Below are 24,535 nucleotides of genomic sequence, written 5' to 3' on the forward strand. Positions count from 1 at the left end.
TGAACTAATCATCTCTATTTATTAGATACAGACAGAATTATTGCGTCAATAAAACACAAGATACAGACATATATGTCAAAAGATGATGCAGACGTGTCCAGAAAAAAAGGATGTTCACATGTAGGATTACATCAAATGCCACACTATATCAATAAAGAAAACATGCATAAATAAATAGGCTCTTGAATGTATATTACTGAATGTATATTACTGAATGTATATTACTCAATAAGAATGTTCTTTTTAAAAATCTCACCCAGAATTAGTAGACGTTAAGTCAAGGAATGTTTTTTCTATAATAGGGTAGGCCTACATATCCTAGATTTGCAATTTTCACATTTTCAATAGAAAAAGCCAAGGGAAAAGGCTAAATGTAAAAGTTTGAAAAAAACTGGCAAATCTGAACCTAGAAGGAGGCTATAACCAAAATCCTATGCTAAACTGAAGTGATATATTGACATGTAAGAAACACATTGAATGAAATTATGAACACAGCAGTAGCCTTTATATAGTGTCCATTACTCCTTCCAGAAGCCTCTGTTGTGGGCCACTGCCTCTTTGAGCCTGGCCAGCAGCATCTCCTTGGAGGGGTAGATGGGCAGCAGCAGTAGGAAGTGGCAGGTAAGGGATTCTGGGAAATGTAGTTCAGTAGAGTTCTGCAGGACTGCCACCTTCATCTGAATCTTGTCCATGCCCAGGATGGGAGCGCGATCACAGCCTGTCAGGAACACTGAGAAGGAGGGGAGAGAGAGTGAAAGGTAGACAGAATGGGAAGAAATATAGTGGATGTCGTTGTGTGGTAGGTAGCCTAGTGATTAAGAGCATTGGGCCAGCAACCAAAAGGTCCCTGGTTAAAAACCTTGAGCAAAGAAGGTGAAAATATGTTGTTGTGCTTTTGAGCAAGGCACTTAACTCTAATTGCTCCAGTAAGTTACTCTGGGTAAGTGTCTGCTAATTACCGTAATTGCTGGACTATTAAGCGCACCTGAATATAAACCGCACCCACTGAATTATTTAAAAAATATGTATTTTGTACATAAATAAGCCGCACATGTCTATAAGCCACAGGTGCCTACCGGTACATTGAAACAAATGAACTTTACACAGCCTTTAAACGAAACACGGCTTGTAACAAAAATAAATAGGCTTTAACGAAACACGGCTCGTAACAAAAATTAAAACAGTAGCCTACCAAGAAAGTCATTGGTCAATATCTTCCTCCTCCTGTGCACTGAAACCACTGAAGTCATCTCCTTCGGTGTCGAAGTTGAATAGCCTCAGAATTGCTTCATCCGATGTTGGATCGTTTTCATTGTCGCTCTCATCACTTTCATCCGGAGGCAAATACCCCGCTGAGCTCATGCTGCCCCTTCAACACGCAGCAGTCCAGCCTTTCGAAACCCGTTGATGATAGTGGATTTTTTGACAATGCTCCACGCTGTCAGGACCTACTGGCAGACTTGACCATAAGATGCTCTTCGCCTGCGGCCCGTTTTAGTGAAGGATTTCTCCCCACTTGTCATCCAAGCCTCCCACTGAACAAGGAGCGCCACCTTAAATGCACGATTTACACTGATGTCGAGTGGCTGCAAATACTTTGGGCCATCTGCTTTTCTTCCCTCTGAAAGCTTTTGTTGTCTTTTTGCACTGAGTCAGTTCCTCACGCTGCTGTTTCCAACGTCTTATCATCGACTCATTAAGGCCAAGCTCCCGTGCAGCAGCTCTATTTCCTTTTCCAACAGCCAGATCGATCGCCTTCAACTTGAAAGCTGCCTCATATGCATTTCTCCGTGTCTTTGCCATGATGAGGGTGACAAAATTACTACCGTAATCAGAATGATGGGAAGTTTGAGCGCGCTCGATTTACGTCACATTATGTGACGGTGCTCAGTTTTTTGGCGGCATGAATCTTGTGAAAGCTGGAAAAATCCATAAATTAGCCGCGTCATTGTATAAACCGCGAGGTTCAAAGTGTGGGAATAAAGTAGCGGCTTATAGTCCGGAAATTACGGTAGTCAAATGTGTTCAGACAAAAATGATGTGTAAAAGCTCTTGTAGAACAGGAAGTTCAAATATGCAGACAAAACCCTGAACCAGCATTATGAAAGACTGTATGGTTTCTCCAGTTTTACTCAACCGAGAGCAATTTAGTGCCATACTTACGGAGGAAAGATTTCTTTTGGTCGTCTGTCAGTTCCTCAAAAGCCTCCCAGAATGTGATGATGTTGGGATGTCTGGCATGATACTCTCCATCGTACACAGTGTTCTGGATATACAAACAAAACAAATGGCAGCAATAATTAAACAATATTAAACTTGCACGCCATTTAAACGATTCACCACTCAAAGTCACACAGTATGTCACAAAGCACCATGTGCATTTAGACAATGTATAGCATATTATCTCCTAGTCCCAGTCCTAACTTGAGATACGCACCCATAACTTGACATCAAAGCAAATCCCCATTGATATAAATGCATCAACACTGACTGATTTATGCCCTAATTTCTCAAGTCAGCACCCAGCCCCACACTGAGTAATGAATGATGGTTGTATATAGAGACCTGTTTGAGCGTGTCCCAGTCGTAGTCCTCTTTCCCCACCATGACTCCCCTGAGCTCCTCAGGCTGGAACAACTCCACCACGTTCCTGTCACACACCTTGAAGAAGCCTCTCCTGAACTCTTCAAACACCTTCTCCGCTGATTGGTTGAAGGCAAGGTTCACATAGGCATCAACAAACTGCTTCCTGTAAATATAATTAATGGTATTTTTACATTTTAAAAAAACTCAGAAAGCATGATTGTTGTAACTTCTAAAATGTAAACTTTGTATTATGCATTATAGATGTAAGACCGTAATGTGAGCCAGTTTGCTACAGCAGGAAAATAATCCTGCAGCAACAGAACATGTGGATTATAATTCATGGACATTTTTGTAGGGGTTGATACATTTTTTGTACGGGAAAATCAAGTCTGAAGCCTTTTTAAACCTCAAATATATACCACACTTTTAAAAAAAATGTTCTGCAAAAGGTGGATCAAATTAAGATCTTACATCTGTAGGAGTAAAAGTTGCTGTAGCCTTACTTGTTAAAACTTGTGACTGGTTTTCCTGTTTCTTTGGGATCCAGCTCCACCTTCTGGTCATCCCAGATCACCTGATGAAAATAAACAGTTACCACTATTCACATACTGTATCTATTGGTATTTCATTGCTCAACAATCAGTTTCAATATTATACATACGGTGAAGGTCATGTCCAGGTTTTCTTCAACATCATCATCAGTGTAGTCCTCCAAGAGGTACCGCAAACTCCTTCAATAACAATTAAAATAAATTAATGTTGAAACATTTTCATCCGTTTCTAAGGGACACTAATTCAATGCTAAAATGTACATTCTAAAATAGAAACGTACCCTCCCACAACAGGGTCAAACTCTCTCATGTCCTCCAGTGAGGGCTTGACCCCCACCATCTTCTTGAACAGGGCCAGAGGGAAGGGCAGGTGTACAATGTTGTGGTTGTACAGGGCCATGCCACACAAGACACCAAACAGGAAGTAGCTCTTCTCCTCCACTCTGGGCTGGTAGTAAGGGTAGGTGGCACATGAGCCAAGGCACAGATCAAGAATAAACAAGAACAGGCACCATCCCAAGCTGCTTTTTGAACTAACTTCTATCTCCTTTTTTGTATATTTATTTTGTCTGTATATTGCAATTCAACATTTTTGCTGCGATTGTGTACAAGACACAGCCTAAGTAATAATAAAACATTGGTACATCAGGAGGAGAGTAGGGAGTGATGGTGATTATACTTGTAAACAATTGTATATTGATTGATACAGTGTAGATAGTGGCACTGCTGTAGTGGTTGAATCTCTTTCTGTTGCTATTAACTGACTAAATTTATTTAGATTGTTTTTACTCAACAATTTTTATTTGCTTGAGAGTGCAGTGATTTATTATACAGTAATGAAATCGTAATTCCCTAATTCTAGTTCTTACCTTGGCAGGGAACCAGACCAGTGTCTTGGTGTCATTGTACATGAACATCTCAGACTCTGGTGCCAACAGCTCTTCAAACACATGGAGGAAAAAGTCCCTTTTGTTGACGAGCGACAGCTTCATGTCCTCCACAAACTGCACCTGAGGGATACAGTAAGATAGGCCACATTTAGGTTGAGTTCTAGACTCTACCACTGGGCACAGACGTCAATTCAATGTCTATTCCACGTTTGTTTCACTGGAACCAACGTTGATTCAACCAGTGTGTGTCCAGTGGGTAGTGACAGTCTAACATTAAAATGTTAAATCGAGTAGCTGAGATTTGGTTTGATTTGGCCAAGATTAGTTGAGTTGTAACATTCGGTCTCAGGGATAATTATTTGAATGTTACTTTATTGTCCCTTTTGAACTGACAAAAGATAATTTTACCACAAGTTCTCTCTGGAAGTAGTCATGATCTGCAGCACCCAGTTGTCTGAAGGTGTCTTCGATGAGTGACGGGCGCCTTAAGGTCAACTGGAAGACTGGGGCAAGGGGAGATTCTGGGTTGTCTGGGAACGTTCCAGAAGGACACATCACTGTTAGCCGGTGGGCTAGTTTGTGAATCTCCTGCAATATATAAATATACACTAGTTTCAAGTTTTTTTTCATGTCACGTGCACAAGTAAATTGAAATGCATTTCCTGCTATATATATATACCTAAACACATGAGAAAGTAAGCTATATACAGGGTCAGCTCCAGGGTCTATTTAGAGTGATATACAGACTGGTCTTTGGAAACCACTGGGTAGGCTATGGTATACTTGAAAACAAAGATTCATTAAAAGGATTTAAAACAGCCAGTGGAATAACACAGTATACCTTAGTAAAAAGTGCATTGTTGTTGAAAATCGCCATCTTGCAGATCAGACTCAACACAAATGGGTAACGGCAAAAGATGACTGGTGTCACCTCTGTGTCCTAGAAGTGACACAAAAGAAAAATGAAAGTGCATCTCAATAGTCTACATGGGTTCCATCTCTGTCTCATTCCATCAATCTGCACTGAAACAACTGGACAAGTGAAAACAGATTGGCATCCACCACTTTATCATTCTAACATTTTAGTAATTTACAGATGATTTGGTTATTTTATTACCTCCCTTGTTGACCAAAAACGCCAAAGATTCACATCCCCCAATAGAAGAACACTATTGTTGATCTCTTCCACATAAAAGGTACTGGCGGGAACATCCTGGGTTCTTCTGGCCCTTTTGTTTGCCTTTGAAATAACATGTCAGCATCAAAATAGATTTGCACATCTGCCTTGCAGTTCACAATATGAAGTATGTTACGGCATGATCAACAATACTGACAGACGGCAACTACAGAAAATGGTCAGGAGGATTATAAAAATGATTGACACAAACACTGACTCTGTGGAGGTACTTGAGGGCTTCCAGCAGGAATTTGACTCCGGGGTTGTGGGTAGCCAGAAGACCGTTCCTCAGCATGAATGACAGGGCATTCTTCCACATCAGAATGTGCTTAGTCATGATGTTTGTCTCCATTGAGGACCACCACTCTTCTATAAGATGGTACAAGAATACAAGTCCCAAATATGTAAATTATATTGCCTGAGCAAAAAAAATATTATCTTATAATATATGGTCATGTGTCAGTGTCAGCTATGCTTCTATTATAATACAATTCTGTAAAATTATACTGATGCTAAATTCACTGATAAAGTGACAAGGTCAGAGGTTATATACTTAATGTTTTTATGGCCGTGTCATTCAGATGTTCAACGATAACTATAGATAAAGCCAAGACCATCTTCATGACGCTGAGGTCCTCATGGAGAAGAGAGATTGTGGGTAGTAGCATAAAGATCTCTGGTGATTTGATGACAGCTGCTGAACTGCAAATATTGTCCACCAGTGGCTCAATATTTATCTATATAGAAAATTAACAGAGAAATTAGGAGAGTAACATTTAGTTCTGTTCTAAATTTTTATTCATTTAACATATGGGTTTAAAGAGTAAGTTGATCTTAACTGATTTCCTAATCCAAGGTATGTTCAGTAGCTGGTCGAAAACCTGGCTAGCAGCTTCTAGGTCCACTGTCAAAGCTCCGGCTGCTTGTGGAATCTCACTGGTCATAAGAAACAGAGGGCATAGCATTAGCAAGAACACAACATAGTTCTAACTGTACACATCATGGGATGGAACCAAAATCATTTTTCAATCGTTTCGCTCTGAACAGAACCATTCTTTTTTTTGTTCCATTCCTGTTCTGACCAGCAAATGATGCAATGTTGATGCAAATGATGTTCTGAACCGGTTCGAACCCCCAAAAAGTAACGGTTTATATCGTTCTTTTCTTTTTTTATACTTTGTTTTTATTTTAGGAACACAAAGAAAGTACAGATAGTAAAATAAAATATCAACAAAAAAGATCTGGCAGTTACAGTGCACGTCATACCTTCATCATCATATTAGTTACATTGACATCTTTGAATTAGAACTTTGAATTAGATTTGCAGCATACTGCAGTTATACTGCATTCTAATTATAGTTACACTACAGTGTTATACTGCACTCTGACTGCAATCTTTTTTCATAAGATATAGGCTCTTTGTAGCGTGTTTTCCCCATGCTTTTAAAATTAACGGTTCTGTTCTGAAACAGTATAGATCACCTTTGTTCTCAGTTCTAGTTCTGTTCCTCGAAAACAAAAAAAAATCTGTTCCCTAAACCAGTTCCAACCCCTGGTTAGGGCTTTAACAGTACACCTTTTCATACTGGACCGTTCGGTACGGGACCTCGGTTCAGTCCGCACTGTGAACCCGAATTATAACATTAAAGAAATAACACTAGGCCTATAGGCTATGTAGCGTTGCATGCCATTACCTCGCCCCTACAAAAAAATATTGCAGTCAGAGGGAAGTATAACTGCAGTATGCTGCAAATACTGCATCCAAAATAGCACCGCTATGACAAGCTAGACGTTAGTCTACTAGCTAAATGGCTGGCTATCTTAGCCAGCTAGCTTCTCGCAGTTTGATGCAGTCAAGACAGATACTAGGTAATTATATTGGATGATGAATAACCTAGCTATGACAAGCTAGAAGCTAGTCTACTAGCGCAAGTTGACTCGGTTGGTTGCTGCCTCTCCCTGCCTCCTCCTTTCTCTCGTTTCACTTACTCGCAGAACACACACCGCAAGGCCCTTCCTCCGTCTGCTCTCCCTCATAAGGCCACTCCGTCGCCTACCCTCCCTCGCACTGTATCAGCTCTGGTTAATAAAATAGCTTACAAATGGACTTTTCTGCTGCTTCCCTCACTCTGGTCCGACAACGTCTATATGGAACTAGTCGTCCTTTGGTCCGTTTGGAACAGGTCTCTATATTGACAAATGTATTTATGCATATTTCTCCAGGTGGGAAAGCTCCAGGTCCATATCGGAACGGGTCCAACTTTTTAGACCTCTCCTTGAGACCCAACATAACCAGCTCTGTCAGAACAGAATGAAACTGGACTTGGGCAACAAATAGAATGATTTTTAATTTAGTGTATTTTGCAAAAATAAACAAAAAAAACATTTTCCGCTGTACCTTAACCGAAACTGAACTGTGACCCCAAAACCACAATGCATACCGAACTGTGGGTTTGGCGAACCATTACACCCATACCCCTGGTACACATACCGTTTTCAATTCAAACTATCCAAACCTTCCATTTTAAAATAGCTTACCTGGCTTTGGTGAAACTGGCCACAAGACTTGAACTTGTTGAGAACATCAAGGATATTTCTCTGTTGGAACAAATGTGGACACATTTGATGTTTCAGTACAATTATACAAAAATAAATACAACTGAAGGGTGCAGTGACATACCCGATGGGTTGGACATAATACTTTTTAAAAAGATAATTGATGAGAAGAGTTATCAACTGGAAATCAGCCAATCCTCCGTCGTTCACACAATTAAAAAATTGAAAGAGCATGGGCGACGGAGAGAAACAAAATGGTGCAGTTTGATAAGGGCACTGGAGATAGGGGTGGGGGCTAGCGGGTCTGGGCAGGTGTAATGTAGTGAGGTTTGTATGAAGTAATCGTTAGCATGAATGTTTTGTACAGATTCTAAAATATAAAATAAAATCGTATAATTTTTTTTATTACTAAAATACAACCAAACAATACATGTTTGTTTATTTCATTTTGAGTTAGCTAGAAAAAAAAATAAAAATAACAAAGAACCTTTGTCTACGGTAGATTGTATGTTCTAATATTTAATGTAAATAATAAATGAACCTTTGCGCCTCTGCATTTCCTTGCTCCATCGACAGCCATTTTTGCAACTTGGCTTTATCTAACCTCCCGATTGGCTGTTCTCTTTCAGAACTCTACAAAGGAAGATAAAGCAATATAAGAAATTCAAATATCTCAAACATGAATTAGCTGCTTGAGACACTTAGAACGTTTCAGTCTCCCTTTTACTGAGGTATAAAAGGTCAGAAACATTACCTCAGTGGTGTAAATGAAGTTTGAATTCCATCCCACTGATATCTTCATGTCTGCTAAAAAAAAAAAATGTACAGAAGAGGTTGTAGGGACATAAAATATCGTAATGTGTTCTTACTCAGTCACACAAACACTACATAGTCAGTATGTAACTGCATAATAGCATTGAATAGAATCAAATACAAAATAGAAAAGAATAGAATAGAATACACATTGTATCTGGTACCGTTGTGTATGACTGTTGCTGCCCCACCAGAATCCCTTTTCAGCAGCACTGAGGTGGGTTGCAAGCTGCCCCCTGTGTTGCCAGTCCCTAGCTGACCTTTGACCCCACTGCCAAAGGCCCAGAGTTGACCTGAGGACCCCAGCACCAGGGTGTGATGGCTGGCAGAGTTACAGTAAGACAAAAACACAGTCAGACTGAGAATGTTCAAGATTGTTTTCCTATCTGTTTATTATATGTGTATATATGTGTATAAGTAGCATTATGCTGTTGGTCATTACCTGCCACATGCTATCTGTGAGGCCAGTCCATCCATACCCTCTACCAGTTTGGGTAGGAGTTCGTTAGCTGATGCGTTGTGCCCAAGCTGGCCTCGGCTTCCCTCTCCAAAGGTGAACACCTGTCCACCCTAAAGACCACAAAGAACCAGAACCAGTTGTTGACATGTCAAGGCCCAGAGTTGTTCCTGGTCTAGTCAGGTCAGGGCCCTAATCACTTCTTAAAGAGACAGTATAATAGTATTGAAGGGTCGACCTTTACTCTGGTAGCCCTGAGTCTTGATCTGTAATAACAGCCATAATCAGGATATATTCTGTATAACCTGTGACTTTCTATTCTGTAATAAACTGTAACTTCTCATTTAGTACTTTCTATTCTGTAATAAACTGTAACTTCTCATTTAGTATGAGATTGTATTCATGCACTCAGATAACAACTTGTATGGCTCATTGTGTATCCAGACACTTGATCATTTGTTTTTCACCTCTGTTCAAGGTCATTTCATATAACTGGCTTTATTTATATGTGATGAATTGTATCTTCGAGAGGATGCCGACTTTGTGTGCAGAACTATCTCCCAGTGGGCCCACTGTTTAAGACATTAAATAATTTTTATGAACTAATGAACAGCTGTCGGATTTGTCTCCTTTCACACCAACATCTCCCTTGGGGCCTTCAGTAAAAATACAGTAATAGTATGATCCCTTGGTGAGAACAACAGTGTCCCTCTCCACAGTAATAGTGTGATACCTTGGTGAGAACAGCAGTGTCCCTCTCCACAGTAATAGTATGATACCTTGGTGAGAACAACAGTGTCCCTCTCCACAGTAATAGTATGATACCTTGGTGAGAACAACAGTGTCCCTCTCCACAGTAATAGTATGATACCTTGGTGAGAACAACAGTGTCCCTCTCCACAGTAATAGTATGATACCTTGGTGAGAACAACAGTGTCCCTCTCCACAGTAATAGTATGATACCTTGGTGAGAACAACAGTGTCCCTCTCCACAGTAATAGTGTGATACCTTGGTGAGAACAACAGTGTCCCTCTCCACAGTAATAGTATGATACCTTGGTGAGAACAACAGTGTCCCTCTCCACAGTAATAGTATGATACCTTGGTGAGAACAGCAGAATGTGCCTCTCCACAGCTGATGAAGGAAACCCCCAAGACTCTGAGAGCAGGCACAGAACAGATGTTGAACCGGCCTGGCAGGGGGAACAAGCATCATACAAGCATCATGCAATATTCCCACTCTATATAATACATCTGGAAAATGACTTAGTGGTTATGACAAAGGAATCCAAGTTCAAATGAGAAAATGCTGGTGGATAAGCCTGATTAGCTTTTTATACAAGCAGCGTACAAAGATAGAGAGTGCCGTAGTACCTTTCTCATCCACACGGTTGAGTCCCAGCTGCCCAGCCCTGTTCGCCCCACAGCAGTAGACCAGGCCTGGGAGGGTGAGGGCCAGAGTGTGGGTTCCTCCAGCTGCTACCTGGGTCACTGGGACCCCTGTGAGGGGGCGCACCAGGGCAGGTATGGGCTGCAGAGGGACTCCCTTCCCCAGGCCCAGCTGTCCATGGCTGTTCAGACCCCATGAGAACACCTGTCCTCCTGTAGAAGACAAGGAAATTACATATTTCATTACAATTACATCACAACAATTCCAGAGTTACATTCTTTCCTAATAAATATCATCTCACTGTCCTTTTGATGTTCACTCTTAGAAAAAATTGTTCCAAAAGGGTTCTTCGGCTGTCCTCATAGGATAACCCTTTTAGGTTCCAGGTAGAACCCTTTTGGTTTTCATGTAGAAGCCTCTGAAAAAAGGGTTCTACATGGAACCAAAAGGGTTCTCCAACGGGTTCTCGTATGGGAACTGCTGAATAATCCTTTTAGGTTTAAGACAGCACCTTTTTTTCTAAGTGTAGTCTAACTGATGCATGTGGTTGTCATAGTTTAGATGGAATGCAGCGTGTGTGAGAGACATCAGTAAGTACAGTATGTTATACCTGTAGTCAGGGCCAAAGAATGGGAATTTCCACAAGCAACCTGTATCACTGTTATCGGCAAGGGCGAAGGTATTGGAACTGGTCTGTGAAAAAAAAGGAGACATCTAGTTCATTTTGTCTTTGTTTGTGATCAGTGGAATCCAAGGGGGCTCTCATTACTTGACAATGTAAATCATGGATGATATTTAACTATCAATATCTATTTCAAGTTTAAGTTGAGGTTTCCTTGCCTTGGCCTGAGGACTTTGGAGACAGTAGTAGGTGCGATGCCCAACTGTCCCTCACCCCCTGCCCCCCAGGAGTAGACCTGTCCTGATGCGCACACAGCAACAGAGTGGTCCTGACCACAAGACACAGAGACCACTGCCCCCAGACCCTCCACTGGGGCTGAAACGGGTAGAACACACAGGCACACACACAGGTCTACATCTGTTGTATTCGGTGCATGTGACAAATACAAATTGATTTGATTAGACAACGTTTTATTTGGAAGTCCTGTCTTGTCCTGGAAAGGGTTAAATGCTAGAACATTGATAAGATGTAATTTAATGCATGAAGGAGTTAATCGTCAATTTATCTGAGTCATCTTGAGGATGACGTCAAGTTCGATCCTAGTGTGTATTTTATTGGATTTTTTTTTCTTCATTTCTCTACTTTGGGAGAAACGAAACTGGAACCAAACCATGAGCGCCTATTGTGCAGTAGTTTTATTGAGGGGTGTCAGTTTCTAAAAGTTGTCGTTAAACGCAGCAGAAACGAAACATTATATAATCTGACATTATGAACAATATCACTAAAATATTTGGGGGTAGTGATGAAAAATAATAAACGCATTCAGAGTCAAACAAACGTACTTTTCCAGTAGCACTTTTTTCAAATTAGCCTACATAAGAATGTGATTATAATCTGCATTTATTCTGCAAATTCTGGCTACATATTCCGATAGCATTCATTGATGTCTTCTTACCTGGTAGTTTTGAATTTATGTTCCTCTGTCTGCCAAGTTGTCCCTTTGAGTTGCGCCCGCATGATAGGATCCTGCCATCTACCGTGAGAAATAAAGTGTGTTGCTCCCCGCAAGCAATTTCTGTGACTTTATCAGAGAATATATTCCCTGCTATAGGAACAGACACATTCTCAAAGTTTAGACCAAACTGTCCACTCGAACCGTCTCCCCAGCAAAACATGATGATGTGAAGGTGAAGGTGATGCCTAACGTTACATTAGTAATAACGCAGTCCAACCTGCGCGCGCGCTATGTGCTTGTGGTTAACATTAGTCATCAGCGATCATATCAGCTAGATTGTTTTATGTACAAAATGTTTTGGACCCCACCTGTTTTGAGGCTCACCTGTTTAGCTTAAAAAAATTGTTTAAAAAAATAATTATATATATATGTTATTATGGCATCCGTATGTGTCACATATCAGTTTGCAAACGATGTAAAAAAATATATTAAAAAAAGCTTTAAAAAATTGTTTAAAAAAAAAAAAATATATATATATATATATATATTTTTTTTTTTTTTTAAACAATTTTTTAAAGCTTTTTTTATTTTTTTTTATAAAAATAAAAATAAAAAAATAAAAAAATAACATGTTATTTTGGCATCCGTATGTGTCACATATCAGTTTGCAAACGATGTAAAAAAAATATTTTAATTTTTTTTTTTAAATGGAGTAAAGCCGCATGCAAACATGGTCTCTTTTTTGCTTCCTTAAGTGAGGCAGCTCCAAAATGTGCAGTGCTTTCTGTGGTGGTGGGGCAGCCTGTGGAAAATATGGAGCTGAGGGGTTGGTAATGTTCTCTAGTTGTGCTGTGATTGGCTCAGTGTTCTGTCACTCATGGGGTCACTACATCACGTAGAGCTCGAATATTCAAGCCCCTTAGGTGCTGACATAGACTTACATTAGAAGTGCCCATCCAAGAAGTCTCAAGGTCATTGGCCACAGAAAAAAATTTACTTCAAATCACGTTATATCTACCGTAACTATGACTGGACTGATGTCAACATCACACTTTCAAAATCTTAGCTAGCAAGCTAGACAAGCAGTCATCATCATGAATCAAGTCGACAATCAACTGGAAAATCCTTTTCAGTCCTTGTAATATGAAGAGAAATTATAGATAAAACGTTCCAGTGCTCATCGCACATTGGACATAAACATTACACAACAAGTTGGGAATTGCAAATTCAACAATGAGTGCTGAGGCGCGACTGCAGCCTCAGGTTCGGTCCCAGGCTGTCACAGCCGGCCGTGACTGGGAGACCCATGGGACGGCACACAATTGGCCCAGTGTCGTCTGGGTTAAGAAAGTGCTTGGTTGACCGGGATTTCCTTGTCTCATCGTGCTCTAGCAACTTCTTGTGGCAGGTCGGGTGCCTGCAAGCTGAGTCAGTCATCAGTACGACTGTGTTTCCTCCGACACATTGGTGCGGCTGGCTTCCGGGTTAAGCGAGCAGTGTGTCAAGAACCAGTGCGGCTTGGCTCGCAGAGTCCCTAGGGGAGTTGCAGTGATGAGACAAGATCGTAACTTCTGGTCCATGGCATTGCATGTGAACCTTTTTTTAAATTGTATTTCATATTACTCCCTTTTTCTTCCCAATTTCGTGATATCCAATTGGTAAAGCTTGAAGACGTTGGCCATGCTGTCAATCCAGCATGACTTCTGCCACATTCAAAATAACTGGAAACCCGGAACTGGGAAATCTCAGACTTCAGTGAGTTCAAGACAGCTGGGAACTCTGAAAAAAGCTACGACTGAGAAAATACGGAAAATAATTTTGAAAGGTCATCCATCTCGGAATTCCAAGTCGGGAACTCTGGCCTCTTTCTAGAGCCCACAAGAAGGACAGCCGTGCCACCTTCCTGTTCAAGTGAGCACAGCACAGCAAGGTGAATCCAAAAATGTCTTGTATGTTGCTGCATAAATTATGTAATATGCCAGGGAGATATGTACACTGTAGCTAAGAAAGTAATACTAAGTGTATGTTGTGTAGTAAGATGTTAGTAGCCCATGTAGCTCAACCTAATAATTTGGTCCCTTTCCCCCCTCAGAACTTAGCCTACTGTTCTGACTTGATGGTGCACATGTAGCCTATAGCCTGTTTAAGAAAAATGTAATCATCAAATATTGTAAAAGCTTTCATTGTCTGCTTATATGCCCCCTTTATTTATCCTATGGTTCTGACTTGGTGTGCAGGGAGAATACTGTAAGAATGGCCCATGTTTTGAATTATGTCACTGTACATTTCAAAGTGCTGAACAAATAGTTATTTTGACTACGTCCATCCTAGCTCGGATTGCCTCTTATCCGCTCGTCGTTCCCTTATGCCATAGTTTGTACATCTCAATTGTCAGTAGAAACCACATTGTTTAAGCAAGTCAGTCATATCAGCTATGTTTTTTTAAAAGGCAGTAAATTAGGCTGAATGAACTGTTTCGCTGCCAGACAAGGCTCAGCTGATAGCCAGGTGTAGATGTGATAAGGGTTAACTGCCAGCCCCATTCCGCAAACCTGAAGCCCTCTTCCCCAAAGCTAACGACCCGATTTGTGTGTTTTTTTTGTTTTACAATAACATTATAATCCTACTATGGTATTAAGGGTCATTGCCAGGGTTTGAGTTTTAGTGAGGTCTGAAGTTGAAGCTCATTTACTGCATTTCTATACGATTAAAAAACAATCACATTGGTTGCTGTAGCTTAATAAAGTTCAGTCGATCTACAAAACACATAGCCTATTAGCTATACAATTAGCCACTACACATTAACTCACAATAACTCAGCACTGGGATTAAAAACTATAATTGAATATGTACAGAGAGATCTGTAAGTCTAGCTGTTAAGAGCATTAAGCCGGTAACAGAATGGTTGCTGGTTTGAATCCCTGAGCCGGCTAGGTGAAAAATCGGTCAATGTGCCATTAAACAAGTTATTTAATCCTAAACGCTAATCTGTAAAGTGTAACTGAGATGGACTAATTAATTGACATATAACAAGAGGAAAACTGCCAATGTACAACCAAGTTTAAAAAATGCATGTTATGTATTCTAACAACAAGTCTTTTTAAACTTTATTTAACTAGTTAAGAACAAATTCTTATTTTCAATGATGGCCTAGGAAAAGTGGGATAACTAACTGCCTTGTTCAGAACAACAGATTTGTACCTTATCAGGTCAGAGATTTGAACTTGCAACCTTTCGGTTACTAGTCCAACGCTCTAACCACTAGGCTACCCTGCCGCCCTGTGAGACCCAACACAGCACAATTGAAAAATATATGGCAAATAGAAATGAAAATGTGTCGTTTTGCTCACAACCCAATGTAGCTTTCTGTTTTTATGTCATATCAATAGTTTTCATGACCTGCTGTGAGTAACCAAGGGTAAACAATAGTTTTAATGACCTGCCCTGAGTAAACATAGGAAAACAATAGTTTTCATGACCTGCAGTGAGTAACCATGGGTAAACAATAGTTTTCATGACCTGCCCTGAGTAAACATAGGCAAACAATAGTTTTCATGACCTGCCCTGTGTAACATAGCTGTACAGCTGTGATAAGATTTATTAGGATATGCACAGAGGAATGCAAATATTTACAATGTGATTTCCATCCTAGAGACACAACACATGTTCTATATCTCTCTCTGTCCCTCTCATACACTCAAACCCCTGTCTCCTCCTCCTCTTCCCTACAGCCAGTCTCTACAGATCCACTGCTTTAGACTAGAGGAGCACAGTACCATGACGGTGTCCAAGGCCTGGACGTTACACCAGCACTTCCAGGGTTTCCCCAAGGCTAGTGATTTCCATCTGAGGGAGGAGATGCTGCTGCAGACCAGGGATGGACAGGTGAGGATAGGATAGGATAGACTTTAAAGGGCAATTCCACCACTTTTCAACCTTACTTTCATTATCTGCAGCACAATACCAGTGTGTACATATGTGGAAATGGTGCATTTTTATGTTTTGTAAAAATATATATGTAACATTAAAAAGTTCTACTTGATAACATCAAAAGTTTTAAAAACAGTGGTTTTCCAACACTGAGATTCACGGTGATGTGGGGAGCAAGATAATACCTTCCCTCTGGGTAGAACCACATTGCAGGTTTTTTTTAAATCACCGTTTTTTAAACTTTGAATCCTACCCTGTGATGTCACAGAGAAGCCTTTTTTAGGACCTTCTTATCTTTTTAACCACGGATCATAGAAGCGCACTGTTTTCACACATGTAGACACTGGATTGGTGCTGTAGATAATGAATATGAAGTTGAAAATGGGAGTAATTGCCCTTTAATGTCCCTGGGGGGAAAATGGTCTTGGACACATGCAGTAGCCCTACTGAAAATTTCACACAAAATTAACACATTCATTTTCCAATTCTAACACATTCCATGTTATGTGAAATGACTTGATAATCTGTGGTTAATACATTTGTATTAGAAACAGGTTATCTGCACCGAAACAGGGAGGGACTAATCTGAATTTGTCCCCTACCAAAAAAATGTGTATTCTTTGCAAAACGGTGTGCACTAATGAATACACCCACAGTTGGAGGCTGTGTTCCTGAGTGTGGACCCCTACATGAGACCCTACAGCCAGGCGATGATGAAGGTGGGAGATGTGATGATTGGAAACAAGTTGCCAAGTAAGGGAACATTTAAGGGGGACGGAGGTGGGCATGTGGACGCAAACACACCATAGACTTTCTATACTGCATTTCTGTACAATTTAAAAACTCAAAAATGCTATTTGGAAAAAGGCAAAAACAAGCCAAAATTACCCCCAGACTTTATCACTGTTGTTGTTGTAGCGTCATTCACCTCAGTCAATCTACAAACACAGAGCCTATTAACTATACAATTAGCCACTACACATTAACTCACATCAACTCAGCACTGGGAGGATTAAAAACTGTAATTGAATATGTACAGAGGAATCTGTAAGCAGAAAAAGTATTTTATTAACAAAAGGTAAACAAATACATTTGCATTACAGAACTTGTATTTTTTTGCAGTTTCACAGCTAATTTCCTGCAATTCTACACATTTTATCATGACTTATGTCATGTTAACATGATATCTGAGTGAGAACAACTAACCAAATCAATGGGGGCCCCATGGCACGTGCCCTGTGTGCCTGGTCAGTAATTTGGCCATGATTACTACATGGTAGCAGGTAGCCTAGCTGCTAAGAGCATTGAGCTGGTAACCGAAAAGATGGTGGATTGAATCCCTAAGCTGACTAGGTAAAAAATCTGCTGATGTGCCCTTAAGCAAGTTACTTAACTCTAATTGCTCTGGATAAGAGTGTCTTCTAAAATGTACAAGTTTAGATAGCTAATGTACCAATCTGTAAAATATGAATTAACATGGGCTAATTGAGTGACATATAACAAGAGGAAAACTGCCAATTGCAGAATATGTATTCTACTATTCTAACTCTCAACAATAAGTTCAGGCCCTACACAGCACAGTTGAAAAAATATATAATGGCAAAGATAAATCAAACTGGGAGGTCTTCAAAGATAGATGGGAGGGGTTGAGGGTAGCTGAAGGATGGGACTAAAAACAAACAAAAGATAGCTAATGTAAAATATACTGTATCCATAAAATGTATATTGTATGTATAAACTGGAAGTAGAAGCCAAAGTGTTGTTGTCCATTAGTTTACTCCAATTAGGGGAGGGGTGGTACGTTTAGGGATACAAATAATATATATTTATATATATATCAATGGTACGTTTAGGGGTACAAATAATAAATATATATATATGTATATATCACTGTATTTACCCAAAAAATATATGGGGTTTGGAAATGATGCAGACAACTACATTGACAGAAGCCTCAATCTATCAGCAATATTAAAGCTGATCTTATTTTCATTTGTCCTCTTATGTAGCTACAGCCCTGATGCTATTGTATTTCATTCTGTTACGTAGAATACTATCACGTGATCTTGCAGACATTGATTCAGCTTTGATCTAACTTTATTAAACAAGCACCATTCACCTGAGTATCCTGTTCTCTGGGCAGCCAAACTGTAGCAGAGGCTGTGCGTAAAGGTAGAGAATCACGCACATGCTCAGAATCTTCGGACCTTTAGCTACCAGGAAAAGTTTTTTTTGTCAAGATGGAATATCCTACAGTTTATGTCAGAATTTACTAGAATTTCACTTTTCGTAAGAGATTAGGAGAATTTACACAGAAAATTAGGATAATTAATGTAGCAGATTAGGATAATTAGGTTAAGGATAGAAAAAGGGTTAAGGTTAGCTAAAATTCAAACATTTCCGAAAGAGGGTTCCTAAGAATTCATACCCGCAGCCAATCTGTAAAGAGATAAAGAGCTCTCAATTTCTCTCAATTTACTCCACTGTTTGATCATTAAAGTATGATTGGCTTTCATTCATTTAGTTCATAATTATTTGACCAATCAACTGCACATTAGGCTACGAGGGGTCCGGAGGAGGCGTAAATGTTTCTATTAACAGTGGTTTCACTGGAAAAAACATTAAGCATTTATGAAAGTTTATATTTATAAAGACTGCTCTTAATGTCTGAATATTTTCAGTTGTTAGCTCTGAATGTGCTTCATTGACTAAATAAAATCATAATATTGACAGACGTAGATAAAAACAAACTGCCAGGCTACTAGTAACATGCTTCCCATTTCAAGCATCTCCAAACACATCACAGTGGGTTATAGCATGGAGAAGCTTCTCCTGTAGTGTGTCGATACTGCTGTAGTTAGGGAGGCATAATGTCACAGAGCAGGTTTGTGCTTTCGGATAATATTCATCAGCGTCAGTGCTGCCCAAAGACGTGATTTGCATCTGCAGTTTGGAGAGACTTCGTCCTCTGGGCAGTCTGTCGGTTCCAGTCAGAAAAGCTAGAAGTTAGAAATGAGAGGAGAAGAATGATAAACTGACCAAGCATTTGTGGAGTGCTACAATGATTTACTTAAAGGGGCAATCAGCAGTTGAAACAATAACAAAGCATCCTCTCCGCCAATGTGTCGGTATAAAGCTGAAGGAAGGGAGAAATTGAACCACCCTCAAATTCATAGACAGAGCTATGGATGAAAGGACTGACCATCCAAAATAGTTTTAACCATGTTTTGAGGCTATAAAAGTGTTTTTTTACCTTAACTTTGTTTACAAACATTGGGAAAAAACAAGCTTATATTTTGGGTTCTGATGGGGTACGCCAATGAGGAACTAATAAGGTACAGTTGAAGTCGGAAGTTAACGTACACTTAGTTTGGAGTCATTAAAACGCGTTTCTCAACCACTCCACAAATTTCTTGTTAAACCATAGTTGTGGCAAGTCAGTTAGGACATCTAGTTTGTGCATGACATAAGTAATTTTTCCAACAATTGTTTACAGACAGATTATTTCACTTATAATTCAACTTATCACAATTCCAGTGGGTCAGAAGTTTACATACACTAAGTTGACTGTGCCTTTAAACAGCTTTGAAAATTCCAGAAAATTATGTCATGGCGTTAGAAGCTTCTGATGGGCTAATTGACATCATTTGTGTCAGTTGGAGGTGTATCTGTGGATGTATTTCAAGGCCTACCTTCAAACTCAGTGCCTCTTTGCTTGACATCATAGGAAAATCAAAAGAAATCAGCCAAGACCTCAGAAAATAAATTGTAGACCTCCACAAGGCTGGTTCATCCTTGGGAGCAATTTCCAAATACCTGAATGTACCACGTTCATCTGTACAAACAATAGTACACAAGTATAAACACCATGGGACCACGCAGCCGTCAAACCGCTCAGGAAGAAGACGCGTTCGTTCTGTCTCCTAGAGATGAACATACTTTTGTGCAAAAAGTGCAAATCAATCCCAGAACATCAGCAAAGGACCTTGTGAAGATGCTGGAAGAAACAGGTACAAAAGTATCTATATCCACAGTAAAACAAGTCCTATATCGACATAACCTGAAAGGCCGCTCAGCAAGGAAGAAGCCACTGTTCCAAAACAGCCATAAAAAGCCAGACTACGGTTTGCAACTACACATGGGGACAAAGATCTTACTTTTTGGAGAAATGTCCTCTGGTCTGATGAAACAAAAATAGAACTGTTTGGACATAATGACCATGGTTATGTTTGGAGGAAAAAGGGGGAGACTTGCAAGCCGAAGAACAACATTCCAACCGTGAAGCACGGGGGTGGCAGCATCATGTTGTGGGGGTTCTTTGCTGCAGGAGGGACTGGTGCACTTCACAAAATAGATGGCATCATGAGGAAAGAAAATTATGGGGATATATTGAAGCAACATCTCAAGACATCAGTCAGGAAGTTAAAGCTTGGTCGCAAATGGGTCTTCCAAATGGATAATGACCCCAAGCATTCTTCCAAAGTTGTGGCAAAATGGCTGAAGGACAACAAAGTCAAAGTATTGGAGTGGCCATCACAAAGCCCTGACCTCAATCCTATAGAACATTTGTGGGCAGAACTGAAAAAGCATGTGCGAGCAAGGAGGCCTACAAACCTGACTCAGTTACACCAGCTCTGTCAGGAGGAAGGAGCTAAAAATGCACCCAACTTATTGTGGGAAGCTTGTGGAAGGCTACCCGAAACATTTGACCCAAGTTAAATAATTTAAAGGAAATGCAACCAAATACTAACTGAGTGTATGTAAACTTCTGACCAACTGGGAATGTGATGAAAGAAATAAAAGCTGAAATAAAATCACTACTATTATTCTGACATTTCACATTCTTAAAATAAAAGTGGTGATCCTAACTGACCTAAGACAGGGAATGTTTACTAGGATTAAATGTCAGGAATTGTGAAAAAATGAGTTTAAATGTATTTGGCTAAGGTGTATGTAAACTTCCGACTTCAACTGTATATTCTCCAAGGATCAATGGGTACATTCATTTGTAAGTCCAAAAATTGATGTAGCAACTGCAGATTGCCCCATTGAAGTTAGTTAATCATAATTGTGTTAACTCACTTAGGAACTTCTTCTTTTCCTCCTCTGAGAACTCTGTGAAAACACTCCAGAAGTTCTGGATGATGTCATCTGTGGGCCTATATCCTTGATAGTTGGCATTCTGTTATTGCAGAGAAAAACATAACGAAACAACTGCATGTACAGTAGACCATGCCACTGTATTATAGCCATAGACTGTATAGCCCAAACAGGATGGGACCAGATCTAACCACGGGAGCATAGAGCTGCTAGCCTGGCTACCATCTCTGTTCAGCTATTACATTCTACTCCTTGCCACTCATGTCATTTGGAGTGGAATGTTAGCTAAAAAGTCTGGTACTCTGACTACAGAGCTGCTATATAGGCTACCATACATGTATTTCAAATTATAGTTAATTATGTACTCTTATTACATATCTAAACAGGTAGAATTTGACCTCTCTCAACTTGTCCCACTCGTAGTTGTCATCTCCTTGTAGAAGTGTCATCAGCTCCTCAGGTAGAAACATCCTCCATGTCTGTGTAGGGCAGCCTTTGTAGAAGCCGCTCTCAAAGTCTGCAAACTGAATCTGCACTGACTTGTTGAGCTTCATGTCAACATACAAGTCAACATATTTCTTCCTGTGAATGATATATGGCAAACCAATGTTTGTTTATGAGTATAGAACACATCCTGTGGAATCATTTTGTTAATTCAAGAGATTCATAAATTGATAAATCATCAAATATACCTGTTGACCATGGTAACTGGGAGCTCCTCTCCATTTGGTATCAGTTCTTGCCCTTTGTCCTTCAAAAGACAATAAAGATTAGTACTGCATCAGCTAGGATTACCCGTGTAGGCTACCAAAAACGGCTAAAGGTATCAATTCTCTCTTACCATGAAAACCAAATCCAGCGCTTCAACAACCTCCTCATCTTCATCCAACACATACTGTAAGCCACTAATTTGAAACAAACAAACAGTAGAAATGTGATATGAGGAGATAATAGTATATCTGTAAAAGAACTACACTGTTAAAATTATGTGCTTTGTTACACCCAAACTAGTGGCAACTGAGGTGCCACCAACTTGAAGGAGGCAAAACCTTAATTTTGCAGGAGTATTGAAATATCATCGTGAAATGTTTTGGTTATCCTCATGAAAGATACCTACATTTTAAGAAACATATTAAGTTGAATTTATTCATTCATTATTTTGGTAAAATGACATTAACAAATCATTGAAACGACTTGCATTCATTTTTTTTTTTTTAATTGGGGGGGTATTTTTACACTTTATTGAGATGGTTATGAAATGACAGAGGAGATACAGATAGGTGGGAGAAACAGATTGAAGGGTTGGAGCGGGGAATTTAACCCGGTCTTCGATGGGGAGAGGGTTGATATGTCTGGGCCAGGTACGTTATCGCTAGACATGGGCTCTGCACGACTTGCATTCATTTTTATAAAGTATATGTTGGTCTTTTTGTTGTCAATTTCAATTCACCTCAGAATAATTTCTTACAGTGTGGCTGCATAGTTGAGTGGGTAAAATTCCAACGAAATGTGCCTTACTGCCCTTCCTGTTTCTAACCTGTCTAAATAAAGCATTGAAAAAAATAATTCCACAAAAAGTTATTCTCCATGGGCCCTTATCATCAATCAATATTGATGAACCAGTGAACCAGTGATTGTATGAGAAACATAGTGTTTGTGTTTTGATGCTTCCTTTTACATGCATTGAAACCCTAAAAAGTGTTTTCACAACATTCTCTTAAAAACACAAATATTCAGGTTGAAAAAACACTTTGGGTGTTTCAGAGTACTCGATTTCTGTTTTAAAACACATTCTGTGCATCAAAACACTTCCCTTGGGTTTACATTCAAACCCCCTCGAAACACCAGATCTCATCTTAGGTGCACTACTTTTCCTGGTTTCATGGCACAATCATGGTGTTTTGAGACTTTCTACTTTTACATTGTTCTGTAGCAGCAGTTGAAGAGATGAACATATATTATGGGCCCCTCTTCTTTTTCAGCAGAATAATTGTACCGTGCTTCAGTTGGAGACAGCTCTTTAAGGTCATCCAATGTTGTAGTCAGACCCAGAAGCTTCTTGAAGAGAGCCAGAGGGAAGCAGAGGTTCAGAACACACTGATTATACAGTGCCTTCCCACAGAGCAGCCCAAGTAAGTAGAATTCATCAGTAATACCGCCGTCCTATGGATAAAAATAAATACATACAATGCCACAAGCCATTAAATATTATAAATATTTTATAGTATAATAACAGTACCATAATTGGCATTTCTAAGAATGGATATTTCTAAGTTAGTCAATTAAATTGTGGGGAAATATTGAGTTAAATCTGGGAACAATATGTAACTGAATATGGAACGTACATCTGTTGTGAGCCATGCTAGTCCAGACTCGTAAACCTCCAGTGTCTTTGGTTCCATTGTGAGAAGTTCCCTCCCCAGGAGGCTGAAGAATTCCAGTGAAACACCACCTTCATCCACACCATTCTCAGCTTGAAACTTCACCTGGAGACAAAAACAGTTTAGAGCACTTGAGATGATAACTCTAAATAGTCACACAGAAAGCTACCACATTCTCCAAAATACAGAAAAGCACAACACTTACCTTAAAAGCCACCATGTGGCAAGTCGTTTTTCGCAGATGCTGAAAGGTATCATCCAGAAGTGTTTCCCGATCCACCTTTAGGGTGTCGTCACAAAACCAACCGTATTCGATGTCCTCATGACAATCCTTGGATAAGATTATTAAAAGGTATGTGAATATTAGTGAAAACTCTTTGGCAGAACAGCAAAATATTACAATTTTTGAAAATTAAATTTGCCTTGTGCCCAGCAACTTCAATCTGGATAATGTCTAACATACACGGTAAAAAAAAAAGGTGGCATGGCAATGTTCTTTGTCTTAAGTGCTCTATTCAATTTGTCTGAAATCAAATAACGAATTTGACAGATCAATGTGATTTTTGAATTGAATGAAAGCGTCTAAATTGCTTTCAACATCTCATAGCAGTGGATGCAATGTATGCAATGTATCGGTGGCAGCCTATCAGATGAGTTGGAGGGGTGGACTATTGGGGTCGTGACTTTCAGATTGTTATTTTTGGCTATCCCCGAGAGTGACTGTCATTCCATGTCACTTGCTCAACCTCATAAGGATTGGACCCTTTTTAAAAAAATTGCCTAAAATGACATACCCAAATCTAACTGCCTGTAGCTCAGGACCTGAAGCATGGATATGCATATCCTTGATACCATTTGAAAGGAAACACTTTGAAGTTGGTGAAATGAATGTAGGAGAATATAACACATTAGATCTGGTGAAAGATAATACAAAGAAAAAAACATGGGTTTTCCTTTTTTGTTGTTGTTGTGGTTCCATCAGCTTTGAAATGCGTCTTGCATTTCAGCAGGGGTAAAAACTGTACAACCCAGTTCCTACATTTGAATATAAAAATGTATGGGGGGGTTGTCCCGTATAGGTTAATGGTAATACTGTATGTTCACTGCCAGCACTGAATCTTAAATGA

General features: G+C 39.7%; 1 protein-coding gene across 1 annotated transcript in view; it reads right to left on the bottom strand.

Annotated features, from left to right (window-relative positions):
* Positions 1 to 24,535, bottom strand: part of LOC110519118 (probable E3 ubiquitin-protein ligase HERC4) — a 32,797-nt gene continuing 8,262 nt past the window's right edge. The window contains exons 17-47 of the mRNA XM_036989374.1: positions 23,614 to 23,739; positions 23,373 to 23,513; positions 23,024 to 23,190; positions 21,869 to 21,932; positions 21,720 to 21,778; positions 21,426 to 21,609; positions 21,010 to 21,109; positions 18,712 to 18,926; positions 11,998 to 12,247; positions 11,261 to 11,417; positions 11,031 to 11,113; positions 10,405 to 10,632; positions 10,132 to 10,223; positions 9,016 to 9,143; positions 8,738 to 8,895; positions 8,515 to 8,567; positions 8,302 to 8,393; positions 7,743 to 7,802; positions 6,044 to 6,140; positions 5,758 to 5,941; positions 5,422 to 5,573; positions 5,145 to 5,267; positions 4,869 to 4,967; positions 4,436 to 4,615; positions 4,007 to 4,147; positions 3,419 to 3,585; positions 3,248 to 3,317; positions 3,090 to 3,160; positions 2,566 to 2,749; positions 2,164 to 2,266; positions 1 to 730 (exon numbers count right to left, since the gene is read on the bottom strand). Coding sequence (XP_036845269.1) covers positions 519 to 730; positions 2,164 to 2,266; positions 2,566 to 2,749; positions 3,090 to 3,160; positions 3,248 to 3,317; positions 3,419 to 3,585; positions 4,007 to 4,147; positions 4,436 to 4,615; positions 4,869 to 4,967; positions 5,145 to 5,267; positions 5,422 to 5,573; positions 5,758 to 5,941; positions 6,044 to 6,140; positions 7,743 to 7,802; positions 8,302 to 8,393; positions 8,515 to 8,567; positions 8,738 to 8,895; positions 9,016 to 9,143; positions 10,132 to 10,223; positions 10,405 to 10,632; positions 11,031 to 11,113; positions 11,261 to 11,417; positions 11,998 to 12,247; positions 18,712 to 18,926; positions 21,010 to 21,109; positions 21,426 to 21,609; positions 21,720 to 21,778; positions 21,869 to 21,932; positions 23,024 to 23,190; positions 23,373 to 23,513; positions 23,614 to 23,739 — 4,140 coding nt within the window. The 3' untranslated portion in view covers positions 1 to 518. The remainder of the gene's footprint in view (positions 731 to 2,163; positions 2,267 to 2,565; positions 2,750 to 3,089; positions 3,161 to 3,247; positions 3,318 to 3,418; positions 3,586 to 4,006; positions 4,148 to 4,435; positions 4,616 to 4,868; positions 4,968 to 5,144; positions 5,268 to 5,421; positions 5,574 to 5,757; positions 5,942 to 6,043; positions 6,141 to 7,742; positions 7,803 to 8,301; positions 8,394 to 8,514; positions 8,568 to 8,737; positions 8,896 to 9,015; positions 9,144 to 10,131; positions 10,224 to 10,404; positions 10,633 to 11,030; positions 11,114 to 11,260; positions 11,418 to 11,997; positions 12,248 to 18,711; positions 18,927 to 21,009; positions 21,110 to 21,425; positions 21,610 to 21,719; positions 21,779 to 21,868; positions 21,933 to 23,023; positions 23,191 to 23,372; positions 23,514 to 23,613; positions 23,740 to 24,535) is intronic.

Source organism: Oncorhynchus mykiss, chromosome 10 (genome assembly GCF_013265735.2).
Source record: "Oncorhynchus mykiss isolate Arlee chromosome 10, USDA_OmykA_1.1, whole genome shotgun sequence".
Lineage (NCBI taxonomy): Eukaryota > Metazoa > Chordata > Actinopteri > Salmoniformes > Salmonidae > Oncorhynchus > Oncorhynchus mykiss.